Below are 9,481 nucleotides of genomic sequence, written 5' to 3' on the forward strand. Positions count from 1 at the left end.
CGCGCACCTGACGCGTGCGCCTCCGCCCTCCCCACGAGTCGCGTCCCGTCGCTAGGCAACGAGCGCGCGCGCCTCAGAACCCGTGAGTGCGCTCTGCAGAGGGGCAGGGGCGCGTGGAGGGGTGAGCGCGGGATGCGGCGCGGGTAGAGGGTGAGGGGTGGAGAACGCGCGGCGGCGAGCCGGAGGCTGGGGGGTGGGGGAGTCGGGGCGCCAGCGCGATGAGGGGCAGGGTAGCGAGCGCGCGGCGGAGAGGAGGGGGTGCGAAGGTCGTGGGCAGAAGGCGAGCGCGGGGTGTGGCGGGGGCGCCCCACAGAGGAGGGAGCGCGGGGGTGGGTGAGCAGAGACTTGCCACCTGGAGTCTGGGAGGAGGGGGAGGCCGAGAAGAGGAGTCGAGCCGGCGGGCTGGCGGGTGCGCACTGGGGGAGACGGAGGGGCGGAGGAGACAATCCCCGGAGTTCGAGGGCCGGGTATTTTCATGGCTTCGCACCTTTGAGATTGCTGGTCACCTCTGCTTGGTTCCTTTCAGAACCAGCTCAGGCTCCCCCGACCCCCGGGAAGCCGTCCAACCTCCTCCCAGCCAGAGCCATTGCAGTCTTCCCTGACCTAGTGTTTACTGTACAGCACTCTGCTAGCCATTTCCCACGTTCTGTTTTAATTTATGTTGGGCAGTGCTGGGCAGGAGAAGCCTCCCTAAACGTTGGCTGAGGCAATAAGTACCAGAGTGGGCGCTGACAGAGAGCAAGCCTTCACTGGATTAAGTCAAAAAATATTTCCTGAGCACCTACGGTGTGCCTAGTACTGGGAATATAGTGTGAACAAAGACCATCTTGATGCTTTTTGCCCTGCCTGAGTTGCAAGTCGGTGAACAAGGAGGGGCACGGGCAAAATAGTCTCCCCCGTCCCTGGGTAAGTGTACCCTGCCTTTCTGGAGAGAGGGCTGTAAAAGGCATCCCCATGGCCCCTCCCTTTCCTGGCGGACACTGGCAGGCTCTGTTATTCTGCCTCTACTGTCTTTGCATCAAGTTTTAGTAACTCTCACATCCCATTATTTCACTGAGACCATTGTCGAAAACGTGCAATTTAGAGCAGAGGCTTACTCCAGAAGGGATTTGCCACACCTAAACAGAGAAGCAGGCATGCAAGGGCTGGGAAGTGGAGAGGCTTTTTGGGGAATGCAGAGTTGGTGATTCCTCCCTCTGGGAAGGGCAGTTCTCCAGCGACACAGGCAAAGTAGATCTGTAACTGAATCACCTGGGGATTTTGTTAAAATGCAGAATCAGTATGTAGGTGTGGGGTAGGACCTGAGAAGCTGCATTTCAACAAACCTTCAGGTGATGCAGTGCTGCTGGTCATGGACCGCACTCGGAGTGAAAGGGGTGTAGAAGATTGTTCGTCCAGATGCATTGGTTCAGGTGGGCCACAGACTAGCAGAAGCGGAACACCACATGCCCCCATCCCTACCTTCCACCATTATCCCAAACTTAGTGGCTTTAGTTTGGGTTTTTTTTAAGATTTTATTTATTTATTTGACAGAGAGAGAGCACAAGCAGGAGGATCAGCAGAGGGAAAAGGAGAAGCAGGCTCCCCCCTGAGCAGAAAGCCCGAACTGGGCTCTAGGGAACAATCCATGTCCTTGTCTTTTCCAGCTTCACAGGCTACCCACAGTCCTTGGCTCATGGCCCTGAATGAATCACATCACATCTTCTCTCTCAACTTCTACCATCATATCTCCTGTTCCCTTGGGATTACTGTGTGCTTCCCTGGAAAATCCAGTATCATCTTCCCAAATCAAAATCCTTCATCATATCTGCAAAGTCCCTTTTGCCAAACAAGGTGACAGATTTCATAGGTTCCAGGAATTAGGACATAGACACTTTGGAAAGCCATTACTCAGCCCTACCACACTGTATTTCCGAAGAAAAATTACATTTTCTAACTTATTCACATTTCAATGACCAAAACCAGGATATTTAACCTTGATATACTTCTTTTTGGGGGCGGGGAGAACGTGAGCGCAAGCAGGGGAAGGGTTAGAGGAAGAGAGAATATTAAGCAGACTCCATGCCCAGCGCGGAGCCCTACGTGGGCCTTGATCTCACGACCCTGAGATCATGAACTGAGCCAGAATCAAGAGTCAGACACTTAACTGACGGAGCCACCAGGCGCCCCAACCTTGAAACACTTCTATTATGTAATGTACAATTTGCGTTCAGTTTCCCCAACAACAGTTTATGAAAGTCTTTTTTCTGGTTCAGACTCAATCCAGAAACATGTGTTCCATGCATTTGTTAGGCCTGTTTAAGATCCTTTGATCTGGAATGGTTCCCCTCCTTTTTTTATCTTTCACGATCTTGACATTTGTAAGAGTATGGGCCAGTTGCAGGCTGTCTCTCGATTTGGCTTTGTTCGTAGTTCCTCAATTAGATTCAAGTTTTGCATTTTGGGCAGGAATCCTCAGAAATTTATTTCATCCCCCTAAGAAGTGCATCCCTCAGGAGACACGTGATGTCCCTTTGTCCCTTGATTAGTGATATTTCCTTAGATCACTTGATTAAGGTTGTATCGGGCAGGCCTCACCACTATAAAGTTCCTACGTTTCCTTTCGGAATTAATACATAATTTATGGGGAGAAAATTTGAGACTATATGAATATCCCACTCTTTATCAAATATTCATTGAGTTTTAGTACCCACTGATGATGCTGGCTTGCTGCAGTTATATTATCATGGTTACAAAATGTTGATTTTTTTAAAAAGATTTTATTTATTTATTTGACAGAGATAGAGACAGCCAGTGAAAGAGGGAACATAAGCAGGGGGAATGGGAGAGGAAGAAGCAGGCTCATGGCAGAGGAGCCTGATGTGGGGCTCGATCCCATAACGCCGGGATCACGCCCTGAGCCGAAGGCAGATGCTTAACCGCTGTGCCACCCAGGCACCCTCAAAATGTTGATTTTTTTAAAACTCAGTTATTCTTTCCATATTTATTAGTTGACATTCTACCTTAAGAACATGCCTTCTCTCCCATTCACTCACTTACCAAACTGTTCTTATATTGATTCACAGATTTTTTATTTTACCCAATTAGTTATAATCCATTATAGTCATTATTTATTTCTATGTCTAAATGCCCCAGGTTGGGCTAGTAGCAGCCCAATCGCCTGGCTCCTGTATCCTTAACCATTTATTTTTTAGCATTTTTCTACTTTCTGGGACAAGAAAATGCTCCTGGCTTCTTGGACCTTTCCTGCCCCAACCTTAGAATTCACCATTTCTCTAAGGAGTCCTGATTGTTCTTAATGGTGAAGGCTATTTCAAAGCAAGTCCCCTATGCTCAGTGTGCTCATTGCTACTGAAGTGTTTTTGCTTCTAGGCTTTTGCAGTGGAAAGAGCTAGAGATTATATATATTTTTTCTATAGGCATATCTATGTATCTTTCCTTCCTTAAACTGAAAACTGCCTCCCAGAAAATGTTAAGACTGGAACTGAGCCTTTATTATTCACTTCATTATTAGCTCTTTTGGACCTAAAATGTGTAAACTTCCGAAATATGGAGGTGGTCAGAAATAGGCCAGGTATTAGTTCATTGTATGTCACAGTCTTCCACTGTGATAGCTAATATTTATTAAACACTTACGAGAGCACCCGGGTGGCTCAGTCAGTTAAGTGTCTGCCTTCGGCTCGGGTTGAGATCTCAGGGTCCTGGGATCCAGCCCCTGCTCAGCGGGGAGTCTGCTTCTCCCTTTCCCTCTGCCCCTCCCCTCTGCTCGTACTCTGTCTCACTATCTCTCCTCTCTCTCTCTCTCTCAAATAAATAAAAAATCTAAAAATAATCTATGTATGTATGTACGTATGCATGTATATATTTATTTATTTATTGAACACCATGTGCCAGGCTAAGTGCTTTACATGTATTTGTTATCTCTTCTAATCCCTACAATTATGAGGCCCATACCTTTATTATTTTGTTCTACAGATGAGAACACCAAGGCTCAGAGAGACCGGGTGGCTTGTTGAAGATCACACAGCTAATAAGCAACAGCACCAGGACCGGAACTTGGGTGTGTCTGTTCCTGGAGTCTGTGTTCAGACTGCGGCCACCCCTAACTTATGATCTGACTCAGGCTACATTGCCTATAGCTCTTGAAATCCGCTTACTAGTAAATACCGGCCCATCAGCTCAACCTCCACTAGCTTCTTGCATGAGCACTAGAGTAGAATAGTGTGTTACGTGCTGGCAGAACCCGTGACCACGGGTAGCTACAGTGCCTGCCCTTCTCCCTTCCTCTCCTCCCCAAGGCTTCTCTGTGGTCCCTTCTGAAATCAGTAAGCCCCTCTTATCTACGTCACAGATGACTGTAGCTTCCAACCTCACAATAGCACAGCTTGCTGGGGCCTCAGAGCCCCTCTCAGGACCTCCTGCCTGAGCAATTATTTTCTCCCTACTCAAGGGTAGAGATGCATGTGTAAGTGGAGACCTTAGTCACCCTTAACCACCAGTATATCAAGCTCCCCTCGGGCCTCATGACATCCAGGACCTATTATCTGATCTAAGACAGCAGAAGAGCTTTTTAAAAAAAGTCCATTTGAATGTAAGAGCAATTGGCAAGTATGTATTTATTGCTTCTTTGGGGAAGGGTGACATCCAGAAGTATCTCGTATTTATCCTGAAATGGATCTGAATTGACTAGAATGTGTCTATTTTAAAAATCAGATTTGATTTATAAAGTAGTGTGACTCCGCTATGCTGTTCCCCAGGCCCGTGGGGATGGAAACTGACTACCTGAAGAGGTGCTTCGGAAATTGCCTGAGCCAGGCACTTGCAGAGGTGGCGAAGGTTCGGCCCAGTGACCCCATAGAGTACCTGGCTCACTGGCTTTATCATTACAGGAAAACTGCTAAAGCCAAAGAAGAGGTGCGTATGTGCTCGGGATCGTCTTGGGGAGGCCTTTCCAGCTTTCTCACGGTAACCTGAAGTCCAAAGCAGCATTCCAGAGCTAGCCCAGGAAGTTTCTTGGTTTTTTCACTTTCGAGATCGCTTAGGCCCAGATATTCCTGAAGCGTGGGGAGGGCTAAAGAGGGAATCCAAACCAGAGGAGTTGTGGAATTGGTAGGTTTGGAGCTACTAGGAGGCAAAAGCTAGTCACAGGAGCAAACTCAGGGGGCCCCCAGGACCTGGGCCTGTGGTCTGTCCCCTTTGTACAGGCTTCCCAGGGGCTGACCTGAAACTCCACTCTCCTCTCACCCCAGGAGAGTCAACAGAAGATCCAGCTGAAGGAAGAATATGACAATAGCCTCAAAGAAACCGAAATGACAGAAATGCTGAAGCAAGAAGAGCGCCAGAGTCAACAGCGGTATGAAAAGTATCACAAGGTAGGGAGGGAGGAACCCAGCAGCGGGCAGGTGCACACCCCAGAGCTGGACACCGGGAAATCCACAGGCCAGCAAGGCCACAGCACACAGTGCCCTGAGGCTCCCAGAGCTTGCTTCTCTCCATCTGGTTATGTTTATACGTAAACCGATCTTATTGACAATCCTGGTCAATGAAAAAAGGAAATGTTGAAAGGCAATTCCATTTTAGATTTCAGAAAATACCTTAGATGTTACTGATTTTAAAAAATCAGATTACGGGGCGTCTGGGTGGCACAGTCGTTAAGCGTCTGCCTTCGGCTCAGGGCGTGATCCCGGCGTTGTGGGATCGAGCCCCACATCAGGCTTCTCCGCTAGGAGCCTGCTTCTTCCTCTCCCACTCCCCCTGCTTGTGTTCCCTCTCTCGCTGGCTGTCTCTCTCTGTCAAATAAATAAATAAAATCTTTCAAATAAAATAAAATAAAACCTCATAAGTCACTTGGAACTCATATATTTCCTTAGAAGATCCTTTGAACCCTTTTCAAAACTTAATCCGTATTTGAGAAACCAAATACGTTTGTCAGTATATAATTCAGGTATATTATTTTATTTATTATATACTGTTTACTTAAGTGTTTTAGTTACTATGTGCTATTTATGTATGTATCAAGCCGCAGATGCCTTCTCTGTGATGCTGTTATACTGGTCATAAATTATTACCTTCTCGGAGTTGGAAACCATTGTGTGTTCATTAGCCTGACAAGCGTTTTATCTCCCACCATCTTCTGAAAAGCACCTTGTGCCGCTTTCGTGCTTTCCACAAAGTGCGTGATACCTGGATGGGGAATCAATTCGCGGGGCTTGATATCTGACATCTTTCCAACTATCACTATATCCTGTGCATTAAAACCTTCAGTGCAGTTTCGTTCAATTCACTTAGCTCTTGCTAGTTTCCAAAGCCGCCTTCGACGAAGAGACATGAAACTATTTAGCTTGTGTACACTCTCACTGATACGCTCAGCTCTCCTCATAATTCACAGATTTATTTTTTAAGTCTGGATGTTTTATAGGTAAATTAAGTCAAAAGAAAGGTAGTTTCATACTACTGTTCGACACTAGTCTAGTCTAAAGGAACTCTCACTCAGGAGTGATTCATTCTTTGAACAGTTGCCCGGAAACGGTAGAAGGGAGGTCATGACTCGGAAGTTGTCATCCCCTTGCTGCCCCCCTCATCCCTTCCTGACGGCATGCTTCCCTGTTAATGAAAATATCAGTATATATAAGGCAGGGAAAGACTTCCAAAACTCCATCCTGGTTTCATGATGCCTTTATTAAAGACAACTTTGCTCACATTAATGTTTTGAATTGTCCCATTGAGTTACACCCAGGAGGTTTGACACCCTATGCAATATTCCTTTGCAAGATTAGATGAGTAAAAGCTATGCTGTTCTTTTGCCAAGTGTGAGACAAAGGCAATTGTCAGGGAAGACGGGAATGAGATCCAGCAGGATGCCTGGACTAAGGGCAAGTTCTCACTTTTGAGAAAGAATCCACGCGCAAATTATGATGATGACAATTGGTGCCCGTTGTTAGAAGGAAGCAGAGAGGCCCAACAGGGATCTTAAAACAAACTTACCTGGCCGGGGAGAGCTACTCTCATGGTAAAAATTGAAAGACCCGGGCAGAGGGCAAAGAAGTGAAGGTCCCTCAAATAAGATGAGATTCTAAGTTCTCATTTCTCCTTGGCTCAGGCCAATTGCAAACTATTCCTTGCACCTGGTCATTTTCAGATTTTGAGTCACTAGTGCTATAAAACCTGGTCTCCAATAGGCCCAGGATGGGGTGCCTAAGATTTCAGCCGGCCTGCTGATGGGTTTTTATGCACATACTCAAAGTTTTGCAAAATTTCCCTTAATATCTTAAAACCATCATTGCTCGCATATACCTTAGAAAGCCTTTGAGTACCCCAGTGGGTGTGTCAAAAAGAGGAGTAGAAACAGCACTATGTGTGGTAGAAATCACATCCACTTAGAGCACTCGAGAAGAGATGTTCAGCAGAGGTGGCGTTTGAGTCAGACCTAGAAGAAAGCTAGCAAAAGTTGCCCTTGCATTGGTTTCTCTTTATTAAGCTGAGGCAGTTTTGAGTAAGTAAGCCATAATTCTGAGTTTGAAAACAATCCCTTTGTTTATAAAGATGTAGCCATACAAATGTTTAATAAATACATTTTTATGGAGCGAATCCAGAGATTTATTGCATGTAGTTAGAAGGGTCTTACAGATCACCTGGGCAAATACTTCACAGACCTGTCTGCAGTGCCCCACAGGCTCCATGGGACACAGGCTCCATGGGACAGGTCACAAAGATGGAGGTAGTGGTGGCTGGGGGAGCTTAAGCTCCGAAGATTCTTCCCTCACCAGGGACTGAAGTCACATAAGTGCTAGACTGCAGGATATCCTTTCATAGCTCACAGAGACTGAATTTATTTTTTCAATCTTTTTTTCTCTGTTTCAGTTTGGATCATTTCTATTGATCTGCCTTCAAGTTCACTGGCCTCTTCTCTGCAGTGCCCAGTATCCTATTAAGGAATTTAGTGAATTTTTTCATTTTGGATATTGTACTTTTCAATTCTAGAATTTCTGTCTGGTTCCTCTCTATAATTTCCATTTTCTCTGCTTATCTACCCTAACTATTCTCTCATTTTGCTCATTTTTTCTCCTTTAAATGTTTGCAAATGTTTGTCATAGCTGGGGTAAGTCCCTGTCCGCCAATTCCATGATCTTTGTCATTTTGCGGTCTCTTTCTATTAAATAGTTTTTTCTAGAATATGGTTCACATGTCTAGTAATTATTACTTGTGTGCTGAACATTGGAGGTGATACTTTGTAGGGAGTCTAGATTATGTAGTTTTCCTTTCAATGGTGTTGAGTTTTGCTCTGGCAGGCAGTAAAATGATTGGTGAATCATCTTGATCCTTGATCCTTGATCCTTGATTTGTTTTATGCTTTGCTAGAGCAGATCTGTTTCAATTTTGTTATTAGTCTTGGGCATGAAAATGGCAGTGCTGTGTTCTTGGCATACTGAGTGTGTTTTAGTCTCTGCTAATGACTCTTTCTCTTTTTTGTTTTGTGTAGCCACTGGTATCTGTAGCTAGTTCCACAAAGAAGACTGCATTCATACAAGAGAACACAAAATCCCTTGAGAAGGATGCCTTGAAGCAGGAGTCTCTGCCAGGTACTTCCAATATGATTCCAGGAATGCCTCAATAGATTTGCTCTCGAGAGTCATCTGGCCAGACTGACTGCTGTGTTGAAACTCCCCCAAGAAATAAATTCCTAGGCTTTTCAGCATGAAATTGCTCCTCAAATGCATCCGCTCCAAATCTCCTTCTTAAGTGATCAAGAGGTGGATGATTTTTATGACGCTTCTCTCAAAGCTGCAAACTGAGAAAATGGCCATCTAGGCCTCTGACCTGAAGATAGTAGCTATGTGGATTAAACCAAGAGTGGAGGGGCTGTGGAAGGAGATGTCTTGCGGGGACAGACTCCCAGCTGAAGTTCTGTTCTGGTAGCTGTGAAAACCCTTTAATCATGTAAGCATTTGAACTACTGATAGGATAAAATAAACTCATAAGGATTTCAAATAAGTAACCAAAAGGCTATTCCCTCTTGATTTATCTTTTTTTTTTTTTTTTTTTTTTTTTTTTTANTTTTTAGATTAGACAATGAAGGGGCGCCTGGGTAGTGCAGTCGTTAAAGCGACTGCCTTCGGCTCAGGGCGTGATCCCGGCCTTCCGGGATCGAGTCCCACATCCGGCTCCTCCGCTGGGAGCCTGCCTCTTCCTCTCCCTCTCCCCTGCTGTGTTCCCTCTCTCGCTGGCTGTCTCTCTGTCACATAAATAAATAAAAAAATCTTTAAAAAAAAAAAAGATTAGACAGTGAAAACACATCCATCTCATGTGTTCAAGCCTTGACTTTAGGTGAACTTTCCAGTCAGGCCTAGAGTGTTTACACACGTCCTAGAGTGTACCTGTGTCACTGACAGCAGGTATTTTAAAACAGCTCCAATGACAGTAAAGCTCAAAGGGAGGGTGTTTTGGCCATGCACCAAGAAGGTATGAAATGGTTATTACTTCC

General features: G+C 45.5%; 1 protein-coding gene across 1 annotated transcript; it reads left to right on the top strand.

Annotated features, from left to right (window-relative positions):
* Positions 1-24: 24 nt before the first annotated feature.
* DYDC2 (DPY30 domain containing 2) lies at positions 25-8,976 on the top strand. The gene is given in 7 exon segments (XM_034662779.1): positions 25-121; positions 1,332-1,412; positions 3,976-4,608; positions 4,714-4,914; positions 5,250-5,372; positions 8,480-8,647; positions 8,649-8,976. Coding segments are annotated over 4 exon segments (606 nt in total). The 5' UTR covers positions 25-121; positions 1,332-1,412; positions 3,976-4,608; positions 4,714-4,743; the 3' UTR covers positions 8,793-8,976.
* The last annotated feature ends 505 nt before the right edge of the window (positions 8,977-9,481 follow it).

The sequence above is a fragment of the Ailuropoda melanoleuca genome, chromosome 6 (genome assembly GCF_002007445.2).
Source record: "Ailuropoda melanoleuca isolate Jingjing chromosome 6, ASM200744v2, whole genome shotgun sequence".
In the NCBI taxonomy this organism is placed as follows: Eukaryota; Metazoa; Chordata; class Mammalia; order Carnivora; family Ursidae; genus Ailuropoda; species Ailuropoda melanoleuca.